General features: G+C 44.1%; 1 protein-coding gene across 1 annotated transcript in view; it reads right to left on the minus strand.

Annotated features, from left to right (window-relative positions):
* srp54 (signal recognition particle 54) overlaps window positions 1-24509 on the minus strand; it is a 36803-nt gene that overhangs the window by 9283 nt on the left and 3011 nt on the right. The window contains exons 2-13 of the mRNA XM_083633765.1: window positions 15944-16052; window positions 13034-13131; window positions 12154-12245; window positions 11620-11809; window positions 10536-10602; window positions 10391-10448; window positions 10164-10314; window positions 7925-8073; window positions 6886-6986; window positions 5382-5468; window positions 4451-4524; window positions 3807-3915 (exon numbers count right to left, since the gene is read on the minus strand). Coding sequence (XP_083489891.1) covers window positions 3807-3915; window positions 4451-4524; window positions 5382-5468; window positions 6886-6986; window positions 7925-8073; window positions 10164-10314; window positions 10391-10448; window positions 10536-10602; window positions 11620-11809; window positions 12154-12245; window positions 13034-13111 — 1156 coding nt within the window. The 5' untranslated portion in view covers window positions 13112-13131; window positions 15944-16052. The remainder of the gene's footprint in view (window positions 1-3806; window positions 3916-4450; window positions 4525-5381; window positions 5469-6885; window positions 6987-7924; window positions 8074-10163; window positions 10315-10390; window positions 10449-10535; window positions 10603-11619; window positions 11810-12153; window positions 12246-13033; window positions 13132-15943; window positions 16053-24509) is intronic.

Consider the following 24509-nt stretch of genomic DNA (forward strand, 5'->3'; position numbering starts at 1 on the left):
TGTCTGAGAGAGAAAAAAGTCTGCTGCTCAGGAAGCTCTGTAGCTGAGTGCAGGCTGCAGCGCTCCGCTAGGCAGCAGCGGGTGTTTGGTGAAGCCGCGGTCTTGCCTGGTGAGAGGCTGGTGTTGCGCCTCTCCCGTCCCCGCGCAGCGCAGCGCATGCCTGTGAGTTTGACTAACTACAAAGTGATATCCATTCTCCTGGCCGATTGTCACATTTGCCCATGTACACTGTAGGTCATTTAGAGGCACCAGTATTTCATAAACAGTTTAAAAGTTCTGTGGATGGATTTAATTGTAACGTTATGTTATAGCCTACTTCGGCTATAAGCGAAGGACAGATATGCGGTCGCTATGACGACCAGCTGTGGGCGGGGGTGGGTGGGGGCAGATGATCCGCGGTGGAAGCAAAACGTCCATCGGGCCGAAACGAGTAGAGCCGAGTGGTGACGAGCTGTGCAGGGCAGTAAAATGTGGTGGAAATGAGCCATTACATTTGCTCTGTTTGTGCTCAAACTCTGCCTGCATGCAAATGTCCTCCCCTCCCCCTTCAAACTGCTTCTGTGCGCTCTTGAAACTTCTGCTCTTGGATCTCCTCTCAGATTTGTTGCGCAACAATCCTGCCAGAAATCCACAGCCAATAGAATGCTAGGATAGTGTCACATGATCACTGGGTTCAGGGATCATGTGACACTATCCTGGCATTCTATTGGTTGTGGGTTTCTGATAGGGTTGTGTCACAGAAAATCCGAGCGCAGACAAAAGATCCAAGGGGAGAAATTCCAAGAGAGAGCACACTCAGTTTGAATGGAGAGGGGAGACATTTGAATGGAAGCACAGAGTTTGAGCACAAGCAGAGAAAATCTAAGCGTGAGCAGGGGATATTTGAGTGTGAGTGCATGAAATCTGTCTATAAAGAAAAGTTTTGAGCGCGAGCGCAAAGTTTTGAGTGCGAGCGTATAGTTTTGAGCGCGAGCGTATAGTTTGAGGACAAGCAGAGTAAATCTGAGCATACACGGGGGCCTTTTGAGTCCAAGGGTCCAAAATCTGAATGTGAAATTGATAAATCATGCTCTCAAATTTCTTGAATAACCTCTTGCATTATGATAGGTAAATAATTCCATAATATCGCTGACTGTGTGGGTAATTCTACTGATGGAGCGGCAAACATGCAAGGGGAATACAGAGGATTTTCAGCGCTCTTGTCAGCTCATTCACCACAGGTGCATGTATGGTGTTATGGCCATGTACTAAATTTAGTGTTAATGGATAACACTGGATCTGTTCTACCAAGTGCATCACTTTTTTCTTTGTTAAATGATATTGCTGTTTTTCTGCGAGATTCATATCTAAGAATGAATGCATGGGAGGATGTGAGCAAGGATGCACAGCACAGGCGACTGTCACCAATAGGTGAAACCAGATGGTGGGCGAAAGACGCAGCACTTACAAAAGTGTTTGGGAAGTTTGGGGATCCAGAGGGAAGTCTTTACATCGACCTTGTTGTAACACTCAAGGCCCTGAGCGACAAAGATAAGATGAAACCGACGGTTCGTGCAAAGGCTGACGCTTATGCAGAAACCCTGCTGAAATACCAGACCATCCTCACTGCCCAGACGCTTTTACGCATCTTCAAGCTAACAACTCCACTTTCCAACTATCTGCAAACCAGTGGAATGGATTTGCTCACGTCCCATCACTTTGTCACAAGCACACAGGACAAACTGAAACAATATGTACGGGATTTTGAAAGCGTAAAGGGAGCCGCAGACACATTTGTGGAATGGGCGAATGGAAAACTAGATGAGTGTCAGACAGACGCAGAGGTGGAAGAAGCGCTGCCAAACCGGAGACCACAGAAGAAAAAGAGGATGCCAGGCGAGTTATGTGATGACATAACAATACCAGACGCCAACAGAAAGTATGAGGTAGAAGTGCACAATGTCATTCTGGATACCATCGTCGAAAGCATTTCCAGACGTTTCGCAAAAAACAGAGAACTGTACACAGATTTTGCCTTGCTTCATCCCCAAAACTTCACTGACATCAAATGTAATGGTGTCCCTGCTGGTGCACTCAGTGCGCTGAGCTCCAAACTGCTCAGGCATGACAGAAGAGCAACTCCAGAGGCCTTACAGGCTGAACTAGGCAGCCTGGCTACACACTGGGACATGCTGAAGGTGTCTGTCCGTAAAGAGTATACTGTCAAGATGAGCACTGAGGATGAAGATGATGAGCAGACGCAGACCCCAGATGAAGAATGGGATGTTGTGAACAAAACCTGCAAATCTTGCAAAAAGTGTCCCGTCTGTTGTTATTATGTTTTACAATGCTATAATCTGCTCACTGATGCCTACCATCTCATCGGACTTTGCTACAAGTTTTTATTAACTCTGTCTGTGACACAAGTTGCATGTGAGCGAAGCTTTTCAACATTAAAATTGATCAAAAACCGATTAAGGAGCACAGTATCACAGGAGCACCTTGAAGCCTTTATGTTGATGACAACCGACAAGGAGACTCTGGTTTCGTTGGACACGGACTGCATCATCGACAGGGTGGCAGAGAAGAGTGCGCTGATGCGGTGACTGCTGCTTTAATAAGGTGAATATTAAAATATTCACCAGAACCAGCGCGCCCCAGGGCTGCTGCCTCAGTCCTCTACTGTACAGTCTGTTCACTTTTGACTGTGTCGCCAAATTTGGAAATAATATCATCATAAAATTTGCAGATGACACTACTGTGATTGTATTGATAACCGATGGTGATGAGAGGGCATATACAGTAGGAGGGAAATAGAAGATCTAATCCTATGGTGCCAGAAAAGCAACCTCTCTTTAAACATCAGTAAAACCAAAGAAATCATTGTCGACTTTAGGAAGTCCAGAGAAAATCACAATGCTGTTTCCATCAACGGGTCATCTGTTGACATTGTCGATAGCTTCAGATTCCTGGGAATACACATCACAGACACACTCACATGGTCTCTTAACACCAAATGTATCCTCAAGAAAGCACAGCAGAGACTGTACTTTCTGAGGCGCCTCAAGAGATTTGGCTTGAGTGCCAAAGCTCTTGTGAATTTCTATCATTGTACCATAGAAAGTGTTCTGACAGGTTGTATCACAGTGTGGTTTGGCAACCTGACTGCCCAGGACTGCAGACGGTTACAGAGGATTGTGATGGCAGCAGCTAAAATCATTGGCACAGAACTGCCACAACTCCATAACATCTACACCGCTCGCTGTAAAAAAAGAAGAAGCCCAGAACATAATTAAAGACAACAGCCACCCCACCCATACCCTGTTCTCACTCCTCCCATCCAAAAAAACGTTACCGCATCAAATCACACACCACCCATCTCAGTAATAGTTTCTTCCCCAAGGCAGTCAGGCTGCTGAACAGCTGAACCATACGCACTGAAACGCACTTGTCACCTGTCTGTATTTGTAAATCACATTGTATTGTATTGGTGGGTTGTGGTATGTATATATACACTTGAGTGTATAGCTGTTGTGTTGTGTAGCCTACAGAGTTATGTAGGTTTACACCTTATTTTTTCTTGTCGGTCTGTGTGACCATGTCCTTGTGTGTTTAGGCTGAGAGTGCCGTGAGCATAAGGGGGGGATCTGTTTATCCTCCATTCGTGATATGGGCCTCTAGGCTCAGTCCCTCACAACCACAGTGTGGAAGTGGAGCTGACTACGGCTTCCTGGAGGGGACAGTTCACTGGACAGTCATCATGAACTAAAACGTCAACGTTGATTCTGAGAAGATCACTCTAAAATATATAGAGGTGTGTGTGTTACCCTGGTCGTTCATGCTGTCCATGATGGTCATGAGTTTCTTCAGTCGGGCCATGGACTCCTGCTCGTTCCCTTTACTCATGAAGTCTGTCCCGAAGCCCGGGATCATGCCCTGAACACAACAACAACACACGTCAACAACACCACAACAGACACTTCAACAACACACATCAACAACAACACAACAGGTGGCATGTAGAGTCTACAACTCTGTAGACTAGTCTACAGAGTTGTAGACTCTACAACTCTCCCTAGATCGGCAGAGGGGGTGGTGCAACGACCGGCACAGCAGGGGAAATTGGACAAGTACAATTGGGAAGAAAATGGAAGTGGGGGAAAAAAGTGGGTGTAAAAAAAACAAAGTTGATAACAAAAACACACACAAACGAAACAGGCACATCAACATAAACTAAACAAAAAAAATAAAAATCCAAAAATCCTGTTCTATATTTACATCTACTGTCTTGTGTTTTCTGTTGATGAGTGTCTGCTGTAACACTGCTGCATCTCATTATCCTGCTGACAACATCCAAACTAACTCATTATACGTTGTGTGTGTGTGTGTGTGTGTGTGTGTGTGTGTGTGTGTGTGTGTGTGTGTGTGTGTGTGTGTGTGTGTGTGTATGGAGACTGATACGTGTGTTTACCATGATCTGTCCGAAGGGGCCCATCTTCATGATGTTCTGGAACTGTTCGTACATGTCTCTGAGGGTGAACTGGCCTGTATGAGATCAAAGGTCACACAGAGGTCACATGGAGGTCACACAGGGGTCAGCTCTGCACCAGCAAGGTACTCTACACATAAACATAAAGTACTACACCTGCCTGGGAGTGCAGTATAAAGTACTACACCTCCCTGGGGGTGCAGGTGCAGTATAAAGTACTACACTTTCCTGGGGGTGCAGTATACAGTACTACACCTCCCTGAAGGTGCAGGTGCAGTATAAATTACTACACCTCCCTGGGGGTGCAGCAGTATAAAGTACTACACCTCCCTGGAGGTGCAGTATAAAGTAATACACCTCCCTGTTACCATGGTCGTGCAGTATAAATTACTACACCTCCCTGGGGGTGCAGCAGTATAAAGTACTACACCTCCCTGGAGGTGCAGTATAAAGTAATACACCTCCCTGTTACCCTGGTCGTGCAGTATAAATTACTACACCTCCCTGGGGGTGCAGCAGTATAAAGTACTACACCTCCCTGGAGGTGCAGTATAAAGTAATACACCTCCCTGTTACCCTGGTCGTGCAGTATAAATTACTACACCTCCCTGGGGGTGCAGCAGTATAAAGTAATACACCTCCCTGTTACCCTGGTCGTGAAGTATAAAGTGCTACACCTCCCTGGGGGTGCAGTGTAAAGCACTACACCTCCCTGGAGGTGCAGTATAAAGTACTACACCTCCCTAGGGGTGCAGTACATGATTACACCTCCCTGGGGATGCAGTTTGCAGTATAAAGTACTACACCTCCCTGGGGGGGGGGGGGGCAGTAGTAAGTACTACACCTCCCTGGGGGTGCAGTAAAGTACTACACCTCCCTGGGGCTGCAGAATCAAGTAGTTTCTCAGTCTCACCGTGTTTCAGTTTGTCGATGAGCTCCTCGTTGTCGTCCAGTTTGAGCTCGTTGACTTTGTCTATCAAACCTTCGATGTCTCCCATTCCTAACAGGAAACAACAAACTGTTACTGAATGTTTACACACCAACACTGAGGCCATGACCCTGCATGTAACAACCAGCTGGAAAACCAAGGGGCAAGCTTCAGGGCTGAAAAAATGCAGCCAATGCAGAAGTGCCTTAAAGGAGATTATTTTTATTTTTTTTACAACCTGGACCTTATTTCCAGCTTTAATTATGATTTTTAACCCACCCTGATGATTTTTGTTTGATATCCAAACACTAAAACATTAAAGGTCCTATCCGTAAGTTTGGCCGGAAAATAAACAAAGTTTTTTCTATGACCAATTAGTGAATGTGCCGTTCCTTAACTTAAAAAACAAGCCCAGCCGCACCTCTCTGCGTTCACCCATTGCAAAGATATTGCAGGATTTTCATGCTTTCCCAGCAAATTATTAACAGGCAGATGTGACGTTCTGTGCGTTCACGAGCCTGCCTCTTGTCCTCATGGCTCCGGCGTAAATAAACAGCTAACAGGAAGTGGCTAATGTTACGTTCGTCGCTAGCAAAAGCAAAAGCAAACCACAACAACACAGACTCCAGAAAAAAGTCCACACAAAATAAATAAATAAATATTTATCTAATGAAGCCCGTCTGGCCAGGCAGCAGCAATGTGACCGACATCGCGTTATTGCTGAGATCTCAACAACCGGCCCACGGGTTTAAAAACTGATGCCTCCGTTGGAAAGAGCGTGACTCGAAATGGTTAACAAGCCAATGTTTTGGTCACTCAGTGGCGTTTTGAGCCCGGCGAACGTGGTTACAACAAGTAGGCAGTGGGCTTAGCTAACTTAGCTAACAGCTAGCTAGTTAACATGCCACCTCATCCTCAGTCAGAGTCAAATTGTCATACGTACAACTATAGCATTCCATTGAGTCGTACGTCATCGTTCCATTTTAGCAACTAACTTAACTTTTTGAACTTGAGCACAAAATAGTTATTTGTCAAAAAAATATTTGGCAAACAGATTGGCTAATCAACATTGTCAAGACATCACTCAGAAACATTAAATATTTTAAAACTGACTACGGTAAATACACTGGAGGGGGCTTTAAATCTGCATTCTTTCTAATGGCCAGGAGGGGGCAACTCCACTGGCTACAAAGTCTGATTGTATTGTAGAAGTCAAAGGGAAAATCAAGTCTTCTTCAATACAGCATGATGATCATTTAGTAAATGATGGTTGCATGTAGAGCCAAATAGACGATAAAGCAGACTATGCTTTGGGGTGTGATTGACAGGTCGCCGGTCAGTGATCGCGCAGCTCACATGGACCAATAGCAGGTGGAGCTGTGGCTCTGTGGGAAACTCCTGGTCTCACACTAGCTGCTTCTGGCAAAACAAAAATAGATGGCGACAGTCAAAATCCCAAACTCGCAAAGTGTAAAACCAAAGTGACTACCCAGCAGTTTGCTGATGAACGGTTGTGTCTTAAACGGCTCGAAGTCGTCGATGTGTTCTCCTGTTCCAATGAAGATGATGGGACTCTTAGTGGCAGCAACACTAGAGCGGAGGAGGACAGAGGAGACGAGAGAGGAGAGAGGAGAGTCAACAGTCTGCTAATCAGTGACACTAGTCAGTGAATTTAGCTGTGTTGTGATTGGTTTCTGCCTCCATTCAGACAGATCGGACTTAGTGCATGTGAGTGAGTTTGACTGTCATTCAGTTTCTGTTGATGTATTCAGACACATCCTCACTTCTCTACAAACACCGTGATGCATAAATCCTTCCCCCCCCCGCTTGTTTAATGCAACACCAAAGTAGGGGGATCCAGGGACAGGGTATGTGTATGTGTGTGCATGCCGCGTGTGTGTGAGAGAGAGAAGGCTTAAAAAGAAGCAGCATTAGTGCATTACTGAGTCTATGTTCTGGCTATAACCATTCATTTAGGGAATAAATATTGTTCCACAGATTGAACATGATGTTTAGATGGCATTGGTACATTTATTATTAACAGCTTAGTTATATAAGCCAGGGAAAAAGATTGGATCTGATTGATATCGGTATTGGCAGATACTCAAGGTTGTGGTATCGGTATCAGATCGGATATAGAAAAGGTGGTATCGTGCCATCCCTACTTTCAATTATCTTTTACTTGAGAAAAATTGACATTTGGGTTGAAAAGTGTATTACTATTATAATTATTATTGTATTATGTACGTATTGTATTAACGTACATTACAATGTACCTTCTTGAACTAAACCACCCTTAAAAAAAACTAATGCTACTTATTCCTTCAAGTATTGACAAATGCGTATTTCTTTTAAAAGGTCTTGGTTGATGTAGACTGTGTTGCAAAGTTGATTTCACTACCGTTGACAAAATGTACTATTGTAAGTCGCTTTGGATAAGTGTCTGCTAAATGACGTAATGTAAATGTACTTCACTACAGCAAAGTAGGAGGTGACTGTGAGCTGACATGATGTGGGAGGAGTCTTACGCGCTTAGAGCTCCGCCCCCCTTGGCGTGTCCATCCAGCTTGGTTACGATAACAGAAGCCACATCCACCTTGTCCTTAAAGGCCTTGGCCTGAGCCTCGCACGCCTGGCCGATCGATGCATCCATCACGTACACAATGTTGTCCGGTTGCTAGGAGACACAAGACAACATTCTGGAAGGACTGGTGCAGACAGAGAGACAGTCTGATGACAAGACAGTTTGATGACCGACAGCTGATCACTGCTACTGACTACTTCCTAGGATCTTCATTTGAATGATCCAATATTGATTCATAAAATCCAGAAATCAATCTTTTAATGTCTGCATTTTCCTGTGTATGGATGTAAAATGTAAAGTTGTTGTTTACACACTGCACTAAGTTAGGCAATTATTTGCTGCAGCCCATTTTACTTTGCCAATTCCTCCTGCTGTCCCAGTCGTTGCTCCACCCCCCTCTGTCGATCTGGGGAGAGTTCTAGACTAGCACGTGCTTCCTTTGATACATATGCAGTCACCAGCCGCTTCTTTTCACTTGACAGGTTCACCGGCAGGACATAACGTGTGTGAGGGTCATACTATCCCCCCAGTTATTGTCACTCATCAAACTCTTTGACCAATCGCAGTAGCAAAGCAGAAGAACTTCGACGATTCTGCGCCAAATAACTTACATTGATAAGAAATTAAGGCTAATAGGTTGTTCCACTGCAACATCAAGGCGGGAGCCTTGTTATCAAAAAAGCACAATAGCTTTGTATCTTGTATTTGTATTGCCTTCCGTGTTCAATACTCTTTCTGCTACATCCGGTACGGTACCTACACCGGCAACCACCGTAAATGTTAACTTTAGCTACAAGCAGCTCAACAACAAGCTGCTTTCAAAGCTGATGGGTTCCTGGAAAGAGAGTGACTCAAACTGGTTAACAAGCCAATACTTTGGTCACTCACACTGGTGTTTTGAGCCCGGTGAAGTGGTTACAGCAGCAGTAGTGGACTTAGCTAATGTAACTAGCTATTTAACATACATGTGTGTTGTTGCAGCACTCTGTAATACATCATCGGTAACAGATTAGCCCCACCGCCTACATCGACCAGACAATCAGGCATCACGGACAGTATCTGTCCTGAATAGCCGCCAGTGGACGCCTTGTGTCCAGACCCATATGAAGACTGCTGACAACTGTGATTCATATGGCGCTGGATACCAGGCTACCAGGTTAGAGGGTTCCTTGTACAATTTACAGCATTAGTTCTCAGAGAATCTCTTTCACTTCCAAGCAAACTTGGTACTAGAGCTGCACAATTAATAAAATATTAATCGTTATCAAGATTTTGGCTTCCCGCAATCATGAAAACAAGGAAATAGAGATAAGAATCGAGAATAAACGTGTCCGTAAGCATCTTTGCTCTTGTTTTGCCTTGTGTTGTAAATCCAGCGCACCCCTTTCCCTCACAATGGTGCGCTCCGCCCCTCCTCCAAAGCCCAAACACGCTGTTGTGCGTCTGTGTTTTCAGCTTCAGTCCAGAACAGAGAGCCGGTGCGTTTGTCCATTTATTTTTAAACCTTCCTTGGTAGAAGATGGCGGGTGACAGTTGAAAGAAATCCAGTGTTTGTTTTTTTTAAGTTTAATAAATGCATGATCTTCCCAAAGTCAAAGAGTAATCATGTTAAATAATTGTTATCTAAATATTGATAAAAAATAATCATGATTATCATTTTGACCATAATTGTGCAGCCCTAACTTGGTACTGTAACTGAAACATCCCTACCTGAATCGATATTGAATAGCATCAGAAATCAAATCAAAACCTTCTGAATCGGAATCGATTTGGGAAATCAGTGGCGATACCCAGCAGTGATATTGCAGTAGCAATATTGCAGTAGTAATATTGCAGTAGCAATATTGCAGTAGTAATATTACAGTAGCAGTATTGCAGTAGTAGTATTGCAGTAGTAATATGTAGTAGTATTGTAGTAGTATTGCAGTAGTAATATTGCAGTAGTAGTATTTCAGTAGTAGTATTTCAGTAGTCGTATTGCAGTAGCAATATTGCAGTAGTAGTATTGCAGTAGTAGTATGTATCGCAGCAGTAATATTGCAGTAGTAGGATTGCATTAGTAGTATTGCAGTAGTAGTATGTATCACAGCAGTAATATTGCAGTAATATTGCAGTAGTAGGATTGCATTAGTAGGATTGCAGTAGTAGTATTGCAGTAGTAATATGAAGGCAGTGACACTGACCACGGCATTGGAGACCTGAAGCATCTCCTCAAACAGAGAGTCTTCCTGTTTGTGTCGGCCGCTGGTGTCCACGATGATGATCTCAAAGTTCTCCCCCTTAAACTTCTCCACTCCCTCTGCTGCTATCACCACAGGGTCCATCTCTGTGTAACTACAGGGAGAGGGGTGTGTGTGAGAGAGAGAGAGAGAGAGAGAGACAGAGAGAGAGAGAGAGAGAGACCACTCACCTCCCATAGAAGGGGATTCTGGCTTTTGTTGCGTTCTGTTTGAGCTGGTCGAAGGCACCTTGGGAGAAGAGAGAAAGATTTTTTAAAGGGTAACATTTAAAACATTCAGACATTTCAGAAGATGCAGACGCAGCAGAGAGTTTACCAGCTCTGAAGGTGTCGGCACAGATCAAACAGGTCTTCCACCCTTTTCTCTGGTAGTAATACGCCAGCTGAGAGAGGAGAGAGGAGAGGTGGTGTGATGCTAGCCTAGGTAAACCCAGCCACCACGTGACCTGCTCTCTCAGTTCCCAGTCACTATCATAGTGACTGAGAACAGGTCTGAGAGCAGGTCACGTGGGGGATGGGTTTACCCAGGCTAGTGTGATGCAGGTCAGGGACCAGCAGTGGATTTTGTCATATAGAAAGCCACCTGAGAAGGTTTTCGTTTTTATGCTGCATTCATGTGGTGTCAGAATAATCAGAAAAATCTGTTCCTGCCCAACAGGGAAAACACATCCTCAAGTCGAAAAATCAACTCAGAAAGTTGGTGAAAATACTGGTACGCGACTTTCCGACTTATACGTAGAAGCATGGCGGAAGAAGGTTAATGTTTTGTTGATGGTAAAAAACCTTTTATTAATCCAGGTATTGCATATAAACTTTTTTATCATAATATGTAATTTGTAATATGATATTACAATACAATAACAGATATTTGAAAATGTATGAACGGTTAATGCAAATACCTTTTCGAACTAATCTAGGTCACTTTATGTGGACAACGCTCTGAGCAATAAAATAAATACAACACATCTTTTGTAGCATCCTTAAAAAAGCTCATGGACGAAAGTCTCAACTTCCAAACTCGGTAAATGGGACCATCCGAACAGCACGTGAATGCAGCATTTGATAGGACTTTGTTCCAGAGATGGGGTCTTGACTCCCATGACCTGATTGGTTTGTGTGGCTCACCTTGGAGCAAGTGGTGGTCTTGAGTCACATGACCTGATAGGTTTGTGTGCCTCACCTTGGAGCAGGTGGTGGTCTTGAGTCACATGGCCGGATTGGTTTGTGTGCCTCACCTTGGAGCAGGTAGTGGTCTTGAGTCACATGGCCGGATTGGTTTGTGTGCCTCACCTTGGAGCAGGTAGTGGTCTTGAGTCACATGGCCGGATTGGTTTGTGTGCCTCACCTTGGAGCAGGTGGTGGTCTTGAGTCACATGGCCGGATTGGTTTGTGTGCCTCACCTTGGAGCAGGTGGTGGTCTTGCCGCTGCCCTGCAGACCAACAAACATGATGACGTTGTTCTTGCCCTTGGTGGGAGTCCAGGCCTTCACACCGGGGTCCACCAGCTTGACTAGCTCCTTGAACACGGCATGCTGGATCATCCTCCTCTTGTTCAGGCCAGATGCCATCTCCTCCAGGTCTATGGCAGCCCTGCAGAGACAAAATACAACCATGAACCATGAACACCCCACTCCAGGCTCCACCAATAGTAAGAAATGGTACTCTTCCGGTCTCCTAAATGGGCGTGGTTATCAGCTTGTGATTGGCTGTCTGTCAATGGCATGAAACTTCATTGGCTGACCAGTCTCCTAAGGGGTGTGGCAGTGTCGAAACAGATACAAAAAGTGAGTGGAAGTTGAGGTGTCTCTATATTGAAAAGTCTCTGGTTAAACTTGTCAGATACTGCAGAGCTACAGGTCACAATCAGCTACTGTCAGACCAAAACAACTACAACACTAGACCAAGGTGTGTGTGTGTGTGTGTGTTCCCCTCACTTGACGTTCTCCCTCAGCTGTTTGACCAGCTTGATGTTGACGTCAGCCTCCAGCAGGGCGGCGCACACTTCCTTCAGCATGGCGTTCAGAACCTGCATGGGGCGGAACCTGAGTTACATCATCAGAGAGGGACACCAGTCTCTGCACGGGGCGGAGCCTGAGTTACATCATCAGAGAGGGACACCACTCTCTGCAGGGGGTAGAGACTGAGGGCGTCTGATTCTCAAGTGAACAAGCTACAGTATATAGGTGGCATTTCTAGGTAGGAAGTTGTAATATGGCTCATGCAGTCGGGCAGGCGTAGCAAGTCGGACAACTTTTCTAACGATCATGCAACGGGCCAAGCAAGTCGCTGGTCGAATCTGCGCAGAACTTGCTCATCTAAAACAAGCCGAAAGTCAGAATTCTGAATGTATTCTCAGAATTCTGACTTTAAACTCGGAACTCAAATAAATGTTTCACTTAGCCCTAATCCTCTTCCGTAGTTTAGATACCGCCATCCTAGGAAAACAAATATTGTGTCCCCCATGAGGTCAACCGTCTGTCCTGTTCCTTAGTAAGCACTGTGTGTCTCACACACACACACACACACACACACACACACACACACACACACACACACACACACACACACACGACAGTGCATGGCTCTATTATACTATCAATGATAAAGACCCAGGAAAGACCCATCTGATTGGATGAAATGTTTGTCTCTGCCCCTCTTGCAGGATGACTCAAGACAAATGTGCCATTTAGTGCTGTCATTTTGATATGATATTGATCAAACACATAAGTAATGTGGAGGAGGAGCAGCGATGTCTGTGTGTGTCTCTTGCTGGGTGTTGTGCTGGTGAACGTTGTTGTTGTGTGTTTCCGTTACCTCCTCGTTGATTATAGTGGCATTGCTGAGCGACCTCAGCGCCGAGGTGATCTTCCTCCCCAGGTCGGCTAACACCATCTTGGCGGTCTGGAGGAAACCTGACGGAGACAACACATGTTAAACCGCTGCTGCTGCTGGAGACCTGTGCCACATAGATCTGCACTGCAGGCCTCCTACAATGTACAATCTTCTTAATTCTCTATCTTGAATTAATTATTTTTATCCTGAGGAGGAGCCAGATTAACATAATCACTGTTCACTAGAGCGTAACGATTCATCGGGGGGGCTGCGATTTCCAAATCTCAGTCTGTAGTTAGTTTCTTCAGAGAGAGCTTGGTCCAAACTAGGGATGTAATGGATATTTTAAGTAATTTCAATATTTGACTAGTCCCATTACTTTTTTGTATAAAAAATTTTGGTTCTTAACCTGTAGTTTATGGACACCTGAGTCTAAATTACTATGGCTTTTGTCGTTGTGTTTTAGCTGCACACTAAGCAGCCATAGGCTTTCAGTTCTATCAAAGCCTATGTTTTTTGTATTACTAAAACACTCATTATATCAGAAGTGTTCTTTGTTTTTAGGTTAGGTCAGAGCTATGGTATATTAAATCATCCATCTTTCATGTCATGTTACTGGCAACTAAACCTGTTCGAATTTTGCATTGGGGACAGTTCTATTGAAGTGAATGGGCAGGCATGGAAAGTCCCACTATAAACCATGATCTGTGTCGTTTCACTTTTTATTGAAAATGCTTCCACCAGATTGAAGAAAAGGCACTATGTGATGTTGAATGATGTTTTATGTAAATGTGCACATTTGTTTTCCTTATTATTGGTCTCCAAACAGATCATGGCTCTGTCTAGCAGATAGATCCCCTATAGCTGAACTCAAGTCCTTGTTTGGTCCAAAATAGAGCTAACTAGATAGCTAACTATACCATGATAGAGGATATGACCGAACAGGGCATCAGTCAATATCACATAAATGTTTTTTCTTAATCTGGTGGAAGCATTTTTCAATCAAAGGTGAAAAGGCACGGATATTATGGTTTATCGAGGGATTTACCCTGCCTGCACTTTAACGTTAGCTCCAGGTTAGCACTGTAACGTTAGCCGGTTGTTTTTGGAGCCACCGACCGACACAAAACCTGGACATTTCATTTCGGGTAAAGCATGAGGGGTTTTTATATGTATTACGCCAGCTCTGTCAGTATGAAGTGCTTTTAATGTGGAGATATTTGTTCACAACAAGCAGTTTGCTTGCCGAGCGGGGAGGACACCGCTGCCTGAGCTAACGTTTGCTAGCCACAACAGCTAACGGTCCGCCATGTAATGCGTCCGACCAGTCGTCTGTATTCAGCAATGTTCCGCACAGTCGGCTCAACATATAGACATTAGGGCTGTGGCGATTCACTTATCTCCCGATTCGATACTATCACGATTCTTGGGTGCCGATTCGATTTATATTGCGATTCTTAAGTATTGCGATTCTACGATTATTGCGATTCGATATTACGATTTATTGCGATTTTTGTTTATTTTTTTCTTTTCTTTTTTCAGTTTGTTTGCTTTTTTACACTAGATTAGAACATGGGAAAAGTTGAATCATACACTAGAGACTGTATATTATATATCATGAGTAGGGCTGGGCGATATAGTTAAAAACAGGGGCGGACTGGGATCATAATTCAGGCCGGGCATTAGATACCAAGCAGGCCAGGCCGATATGGGCCAACGCGCGTGAAATTTGGGCCGTTTGAAGCCAGATTTGGGCCGTTTGAAGTAGGGATGGGCATTTCTAGCAAAAACACTATTCGAAATTCGCTGGCCAAATTCGAATTTAATTCGAAATTCGAAAATAAAAATAAAAATGTAAAAAAAATTAAAAATGTAATTTTTTTTTTTTTTTGTGAGTGAAATGTTGCATTGTCTCCCCTGATTCTAAGTCTACGGCTTTATTAATTAATATAAAAAGCTTCTGCTGTGGATTTTTAGCTCAAACAAGCATTGCACCACTGAAGTAAAGAACATGTTACATGACATTGACATTTTTTGAAAATAAAAAACAGTTTTGACAATCATGAGTGGTTCATTAAATATTTAGTAGGCTCAGGTCTGAGTGCCAAAGGGGTGCCAAAGTCACCCCCTCTCCCTCTTCATGGGATTTCATCCGCCATTCATTTTTCCATAAACCTTGCTTAAAATGCTTATAAAAATTGTTTTTGATTTCGATTTGACTATACTTAGAATCAGGGGAGACAATGCAACATTTCACAAAAAAAAAAAAAAAAAAAAAATTCGAAATTCGAATTTCAATAATAAAAGTCGACCTTGATAATAACAACGATTATTCGAAAATTCGAAATTCGATGCCCATCCCTAGTTTGAAGTCCAATTTTACAATGAGATGCACCCACTTTAACCCTGAAGTGTAATTATTACTTCAGACTAACTAATAAAGTAATAAAACCACTAGTAAACCAGTAGGCGGCGCCTGGCCTGCTGTTCAGTGAGTGGCCTGACTGCAAGCACCCAAATTTTTTTTTTTTTTTTTTAATTTGCGATTATCGATTCTGGAATAAAAGATCGATCCAAAAAATCGTGACATTAAAAATCGCGATACTTAGGTGAATCGATTTTTTCCCCCACCCCTAATAGACATCGGCCCGCAAACGCCCGCGGGACTTGTCCTGCATTATAAATTCCAACTGGGCGGGAATTGCCGCAAATATGCGCGTTACCCGCAATCCCGTGCCAAATTTTAGGCCCTACCCTGAGTTGTTAAAGTGCAAGTACTCGAATGGTAGAAATGTTACTCGAATAGTAACGTTATGAACGAGTACTCCTGCCTATCTCTAACCCATAGCATACTTCCATTAAGTCAGACTAATTCTAGAAATGTGAACTCACGGTGTCAGTGAACGGGCTCTGTGTGTGTGTGGAGGGGAGAACCCCTGCTGACGACTGTCTCTGCTTCACCAGCTCAGCTCCCAGGTCAAGATGACTGCTCACTCACTTCCTGTAGAGATGCAAAACAAAACACAGTCACCAGGAGGCAGCAGAGGGTCAGAAGGTCAGACCACAGCAGATTCAATAAGGCTGTGTCCAAATTGCATTTTTTCCCCTATCAGGACCAGTGCCCTTTCCTCTTCAAAGCAACAGGAAGTGTCTGCAAGGCGCACAAAAGACGGCCACTCCTGAAAAGTGCTGCAGATGGCGTTTTTCTCCCAGAGCAGATCCAAGGGCGTAGGTTCGATTTTGACATTGGCAGGCCGGGACACAAACTGCACGCAAAGCACGCAGCATGAGAAATAGAAATGGTGTTTCTAGTACTGTAATTTGACTAGTCAAAATAAATGGGGAGAGAGAGAGATGCTCACTCTCATTAACTCATTCGCCACCAGAGTTGAAAATAAAGTCACTAGCCACCGCCAGGGTTTGTGAGCATTTTCAATGATTTTCCACAACCCACAGAATATTTTCTTCTATGACTATTTAAACACAGAATATCCCAAAAGACAGAACAAAGCCTCTACTTTCATGGGGAAAAAAGAGTTTATTTAGTTATCGACACATGAATGTGGGTTGTTTTCACTGACACCGTGTGTCTCTCACCAGAAAGCTGAGAGAATTGCCTTTTTGTGCATTTAACGTTAGTTACAAAAGCACGTCGACAGTGTTTTCTCACTGCCAGTAGCCTACAGTAGGGGTTGACAGATACTAGCTAGTCCGACCGGTCACACAGCCAACGCTCTGAGTCCTCGCTGCTCGTTAAAAATGTCCAAATATGCGTTATTCTGATAAACTGGTCACATATTTGGAATGTTACTACTAGTGCTGCACAATTAATCTAATCGCAATCGCGATGTCAGCATGTGCGATTACATAACCGCAAAAGGGTGCGTTTTTTTTTTACGTCTTTTTACGTCTTTGTGTGTGTGTGTGTGCGCGTGCGTGCGCCTCCTCTAACTAACGTTACACGCGACGCAGTGTCGCGTGTAACGTTGGGCATCAACACTAGCGGGAGACTTCTCACATGCACTCCCGCAAATAAGTAATGTTATGCGCAGCAAGGTTCACAAACATAACATCTTACCGAGAGGGGGAGAGAGAACATCCATGATCGCTAACAGCTAGCTATGCTAATAACATGCATGCATGTAAACAGCCGTGTGATTAGTGAGAAAGTCGGTAAAATAAGGAGAGAGCTGCAGGTGCTTATGCAGAACTTTTAAGTGCACAGTGGGTAATGACGCGCTGTGATGAAGAAAATAGCGAGATTAACAAGGTTGATAGCAGAGAAAACACTGTCGCAGCTGCCAGTAGCAGCACCTCTAGGCTTCTAGCTAGCCTGTCACATGATGCCTTCATGGTCCCTTGATAAAGTCTGCAGATGCACATTACCTCGCCTCTCTCTCAAAAAAAAAGAAGAGTCACGTGAGTGTGGCGTTTAAGGCCATCTGTCACTACAAAATAAATAAACGGGGTGTATCATTGTATTACTGGACAGACATGTAATTAACTTTGCAGTCTGAGCCATGTTCTATGTGCTGTAACACAGTGCAATTTCTATTTTTTTATAAGTGTTTTATTTTTTTGAAAGATAATTTTATTTCAAATTGTTTTATTTATTTCGTTTTAATATATTTTAAAATGTAATATATTTCATGTATTTTAGTCTGTGATACGTGAAACCGTGGTATTTTTGTTCAAGGTTATCATACCTTCAAAAACTCATGCCGGCACATCCATAGATACCATTTATTTATTATATTGCAATCACAATCGCAACTTGCAATATTGTCCACCATAATCGCTAATCGCACCTTTCCCCCAAATCGTGCAGCACTAAATGTTACGTTCTCATCCGAAAAAATATTAAAACTTTATAACGGTTTGTTTGTTTTGCTTGAAAAGAGCTTTTTGGCAAGTCCAAAAATGATAAAGGTAGGCGTAATCTACTTCCGGGTCTAAAACAGAAGAACGATTACAAAATGACGTTATGCGGAAGCGTCCTTATATGGGCAAATAATAAGGTGGGCTGGGTCCATTGTGAGCATGCCCCTCTCTCTCCCTCTCTCTGTCCACAGGTGGTTGATATTGGTCCCTAGCGTTCCCTACCCAATGAGCACATGAGCACATGAGCGGAGCACTTTCAAAAGCTGAGAAATGTTAAACTTTTCAGAAAAGCACTGGGTGACGTGAACCGCCTTTTCTCAGCTGACCAATCACAATGACGGCTAAAGGGCGGACATACTCCAGGCGCGCTTCCAAAACGTGAGGGCCGTGTGGCCAATATGACGTCATCGTGGCGTGATTTCTAACCCCACATAGGATAAGCAATAACCACGCCCTGTGGCGCCGGGATTGGCCAGGAGCAACACTGGAGGGCACGCAGCCCAGCGATTTCATGAACCAACTGAATAGCTCTTGAGAACGGACAGCGATTTCGAGAGCGGACATTGAAATTAATTATGGTCACCTACCTTCCTTAGCATAGTAATAATAATAATAATAAGTATAATAATTGTAATTACACAATGTAGCCTACACAATCTACAAAAACATGCAATAATATAAACGGTGTTGTGTTCACGTTCATAGCTCATATAATATAATGTATCATATCGTTAATTTCAAGCTCAATTCTTACCCAGAGAAAAGGTACAGCACTGAAAATGTAACAAGCAATAGTTTTTTAAACATCTTTATTTTAAAAGATGAAAAACCCCAGGTGCTTTAGTCCCAAGCTTCAATGCTCCTGGCCAATCCCAGCGCCACAGGGCGTGGTTATTGCTTATCCTATGTGGGGTTAGAAATCACGCCTCATCGTGGTGGCCAGATTTTTCTAGCAGTGCACCACTCCACTGTGCAGGGAGACAGGAAGAGAAATGAAATTAAGAGGTACACTGAGCCATGTTTTGATCACATTTCTTGACCCATGTGGTAAACTTTGATTTCTAACAGTTCGTTTTTAGTCATTTCAAGTAATGTGCTGTGTTGAGAGAGAGAGATCTAGGCCTATTTACATTCAATAAAAACAAGATTGGCGATTCTATTCATGTGCTGATACGATCGTTTGAGAGTGAAACCGCAGTCTACTGAACACAATGGCATTCATTGACTTTTAATTGAGTTTCATTGACTTTCTCATGGGCCATTCACAGTACTATATAAACAGCGGTGCTCTGAGCAGCACAGCCATGTCTACACTAGGCCGTATTGCACTTCGTTTGCACCTATTGTCCACACTACCTCTATTGTTTGGAGTGTTAAAGCCGTTTTAAAGACGAAGACGGGCTGATTAGACCAATTAAGGTCAGGCACAAGTTAGGGCAGCTAAGTGTAGGTGGAGCCTGGGAAATGAGGGTTGACTTGAATGAACAGCTAGTCATCCCAGCATATACAGTATAGTTAGCACCCGGCTACGTCCAGGCTTGTTACTGTGGTCTGAGGTAGAGAAGAGAGTTTATTTTATCCAACTCACAGTCCCGTGGGAAGATCGAGTTGAGGAGGCTTATGAGCACAAGAAAGCTAGGTATGCTGAAATGGCAGCAGAGGCAGAGCAGCGAGGTTGGAGGGCTCGAGTGCGGCCTGTAGAGGTGGGCTGCCGTGGTTTTGTGGCAAAGTCCGTTATTGCCTTACTAACTGAGTTGGGCATTCGGGGACGGAGCCTGAAACTTGCGGTTAGCAACATGTCTCAGGCAGCAGAACGAGCAAGTGAATGGCTGTGGATAAGGAGGAAACATGCTAGCTGGGGAGCTCGCTACGGTCAGATTGATTGTTTGTTGTTGGTCATGATTAACGGTCCGCATCAACAGGGCTGAATCATTGACAGTGGTGGTGTAGTTAGGGATTGTTTGTTGTTGGTCATGATTGACGGTCCGCATCAACAGGGCTGAATCATTGACAGTGGTGGTGTAGTCAGGAATGTCATACCGAACCGACCTGGATAGCTAGGCTTAGATAGTGAGGTAATATGCAGTTGTGCGGTGGTAGCATGGAGGGGGGTGTTTCCAGGATGCTGGATTAAGCTTCTGGCATACTCTTCGCGCACACGCTGGAGGCGGGGCTCCGAGGAGGGCGCACGCACTCTGCGCAGGCCAAAACAGAACATACTCAGTGCTCAGCTCGCTCCTCCAGGCAGTCTGAATGAAATTGAATGTAACGTTCCCAATTCTATGTATTAAATTCTAAAAAACGACCCTCAACATTTGGGAAGGCTAAGCCACACAACTAGTTCGTTATAATCTAACTTCATGCTTCAAAAGGCGACTTTACGACGGTGAGGACTCAATCACAGCAGATATCCACTGATAGCCTACCACGGAGATCTCACAGGCACAGGCAGCAAAACCGACGCGCTGATAGAAAAATCTCCATGGACGCGCCGCGCTGCGCTCAGGCCTCGCCCCCCGACACACCCCGTGCGATGACGTCATAATCGCCGCGCGCCCTATGCGCTTGGCTGGGCGCGAAGAGTATGCCAGAAGCTTTACACCGTTAAGCCTTCTTGAGGTGTCGTGGGCCTAACTTAACGAAACGTCGGTGAAGGAAGGTGCCCACTTGAAAACCCCAATGACATGCTTCATACTGCTGTTGGCTAGGGTAGGTAACTGGTGATTTGTGTCTTGTTTATTAGTTTGTTAGCCTGTTAGCTTGTTTTATTCTGGATTGGGCTTCTAAATGTGTTTTTCCTCGGATTTTGGCACAAGGGATAGTAACATCTTGTCCTGTGTATTAATTAATACTGCTGATAATCAGTTGTTTCAACATCAGATATAACACAAGTCAAATGCCAACAGTGTTGAGACTTTGAGAGATTTGTTTTGAACTATTTGTATGCATCTATCTGCCAGTGATCTATCTATATTGTTATTGGCTTGTTTTAATGCTTTTGTCAATAAAAATTGCCAACAAATAGCCTTGTTGTTATTGTGCTATGTACTTCGGTAAATCATGTAGGCTACCTGAATGTATCACAATATGATCGCAGAAGGAGCCCATTAGTTGTCAGAGGCAGGTTGGATAAAATGATCAGATGTGATAAAGATTGTTGATGTCGAGTGAACACGAACTATGACACGAACCGAAGATTGGACCAGACGAGGCACACCAAGATTGGGCCAGAGGATATGACGACGGCCGAAACAACCGACCAATCAATGCTTTATATTTATTGAAATGAAATATGGTGATATCTGTATAAATTCGGCATACATTACATACTGTAGACTACACCATACCATATATTTCAATATAATTCAAACAACGGTTCCTTTCCCATACCATGGTGGACTGGACTGTAGCCTACAGTAGGCTATTGCTGTGAAAAAGTGACTACACATGTGATTGTGTTAAGTGTTACACTCTATCGATAAATGTTTTCCAATGACACATTAGCTAGCCATATTCTTAACTGAGCTTGGTGGAATTATCTCAAGACAAGTGTGTATCAGCTTAATGTCCAATACAGAAGAGCATGAAACAAATCTGCAAAAACTATATTTATTGAAATGTGATCGTCATGTTACATAATGTTATAGAGCCCAATTGGTCTGCCCATAGCGTCGACTTTACATGGAGGCTATGTAAGAAATCATTTGCATCTGTTAAACCAACATATATCTTCCATAATGAATTAAATCATAATCATAATGCTACAAAGACATGAGCTAATCACCACAGAACCGCACAGACCATTTCGCCCGGTATCACGGACGTAAATGTGTCCAGGCCACTGAGATGAATATGAATCTTTATTATATGTCGATGAAGCGAGCAGCTCTGAGCTTCCATCAGCTAGCATGGTCAATGTGCTGGCTGGATCCCCTGCCCTCAAAAGTCCGATTTCAAAATAGGCTTATTTTTTGATAAACTGGCCTCATAACGGGGATCTATAGCCTACAGTTATGTGTGTACTAACATTATTAAAAGATCATAAAGGTAACGCTGTTTTCTGACAGCTTGCTGCTTCTTCTTCTTTTCTTCGAGTTGAACGTAGGCGTAGTTGCTGCCCTCTCGTTGTGGACTCCAGTACTAAACATAGAGGCATGCGCATGCGCAGTGTAATGGCGGGTTCACACACACGCCTAGAGCGACGCTTAAAGCTACGCTTTAAGCTACGCTTTAAGCTACGCCTAGGCATATAGGCATTGCTTCATGCACGCTAAGCGCCTATTTGCGTTCACACAGGACGCCACACTGAAGCCCCGCTCTGCGCTACGCTGATCACATGAGCAGTGGTTTTTTACACTTTTCAGATCTGATTTATAGCATGGTATAAACCTCTTTTTTATTGTAATGTGCAAGTGACGATGTCTGTCTATTTCCTGGCCGGCTGTAATTGTTATTTTCCCTCAGGTAATCATGTGACTATGAGTCATCAACACCATGAGTGATACATGCATTGAGACAGGGGGGGTATATATACATCTGACAGAAAAGACGTTAATAGAGGAACACATGAAGGACAGCTCTCCTACTATGCACTCGTTAATTTGCGCTCCACCCTCCCTTTTGGGCAAACTCGGTAGAAAATATGGCCCAAGTCCGTCAGAAACAACAGCCAGCTTGACAGTTCAGCGCGCCTAGACACTGAAAAATAGAACAGACACCTAAACGATAAATGCAGCGCAGCGTAGGCGCAGCGCGAGCGTGGCTTCAGCGCAGCGTGGCAGCGGTATGTGTGAACACTCTCTTCTGTTAACAAGGACGCCTAAATTTTATGCGTTGCTTAGGCGTTGCTTAAAGCGTCGCTCTAGGCGTGTGTGTGAACCCGCCGTAAGCATCGTATTGCGGGCGTCTCGCATGAGCTAATATGGACGCAGACTGCTCGGAGCCTGCTCTAGTGTAGACTGGGAAGGCTTCAACTACGGGGTCTTTGAAAACGGCTTAGTGAAGATGTAGCCTGAGCATGAACCCCTCGTCCCCAGCGCGGAGTGCGCTCCTGGTTTGCGGAGCGCCACTTCGCGCTGCCTTCCTGGAGTATGTCCTAAGCTTAACCAGCTGGTTAGGGAGCTAGCAGCAGGTGACGTTTTCATCCGCTTTTAGTTCTCCTCACAAAAAGTGCTCCAGTCAGCGCTTTTTCCACACCAAAAAACAAACAAACAAAAAAACACTGATAAACGCTATGTGGACACACACCCTAACAGATTCAACACCCCAAATTAAAACTGACATTCATCTACACTTTTTTCATATCAAGGACCTAGTTTAGTCCACATTACAGCCACAGACCCCCATTTGAGGAGATTTTGTCAAATCCAAATATGACAGTAGTTTTATTGTCAGATATGATTTAGTCCAGAATTCCATGATTTGCTGTGTTGTAGGTAGAGAGATAACAGAGAAACTATGGTCAAAACAGTCATTCTTCGACATTCTCTAACTATGTTCACTTGTAAATGAAATAATGCTGAATTTAATACATCCTTGAATACAATAGGTACTGTGTGGGAACACCCACAAAATGTTATTATGGTATTATTATGTTAATATGCGCGCGACTCGAGTGGGGTAAAACCCCTCATATATCTCAAAAGGGGTGACTCACCAAAGGACAATGCTGTGGCTCTACACTACAGGATTGGGGATTGTAGAGCAGGTACATAGATGTCTGTTCAGATGTGCGTTTACTGCAGGGGTTAAATCCCAGATCCTGTCTGCCTGGGCTGGGCTAGCAGCTAAATGCTAACTATGCTGAATGGGGAGAATGGGAGGATTTACCACACCCTGACCACGCCCCCAGCCAGCTACCCCAGCGTCTATGACGCGACATTGACTGTATCTATTCATCAAGTTTTCTGTGGACCTCCTGGAACCTCCTCAAGGACCCCTGGTGGGGTGCCCCATCTATGTGCCGACAGCCCAGAAGCAGAACCAGCTGAGCGAGGCGGCGTGCAGCGTGTCGGTGGGTGGGCCGGCTGTAGCTAACCTCTCCCAGCCCCCACGTCTAAACCTAACCTCTCCCACGACACCTAAACCTAACCTCCCCCAGACCCTAACCCTAACCTCTCCACCCCCCACGCCTAAACCTAACGTTGGCATTGCGGGCTCTCGGCACTGCACTGCATGGTCGCCATGTTAAGAACCACTGCCCCAAAAGATTAAAAAATAATGTGTCTACACAGCAGCAAATGTTCTTCTTGCATATAGAGGCATTGTTACATTTATTTTACAGTGTCTTGTCTTTTATAGTCTGTTATTGCTTTTATTGTCTTGTATCCTGTGTATGTATTTTTGTGGAGGCTGTTGTTTGCCAAGCTAATTTCCCCTCTGGAACAACAATGTTTTATTGATTGGTTGAATGAATCATATTGATTGGTTGAACTAATCATCAGATCCTCCGCCTCTCCTGCTGCAGCTAAAACTTTTAGCTCAAAATTGAACATCGTCATCCAAATTGCTCTGGTGTTTCTAGAGCTACCACCCGCTCTGCTAGCTCTCTTTAGCCCTTCCCACGCTGTTTTTTTTT

This window comes from Poromitra crassiceps (genome assembly GCF_964638095.1).
Source record: "Poromitra crassiceps genome assembly, chromosome: 3".
Classification (NCBI taxonomy): Eukaryota; Metazoa; Chordata; class Actinopteri; order Beryciformes; family Melamphaidae; genus Poromitra; species Poromitra crassiceps.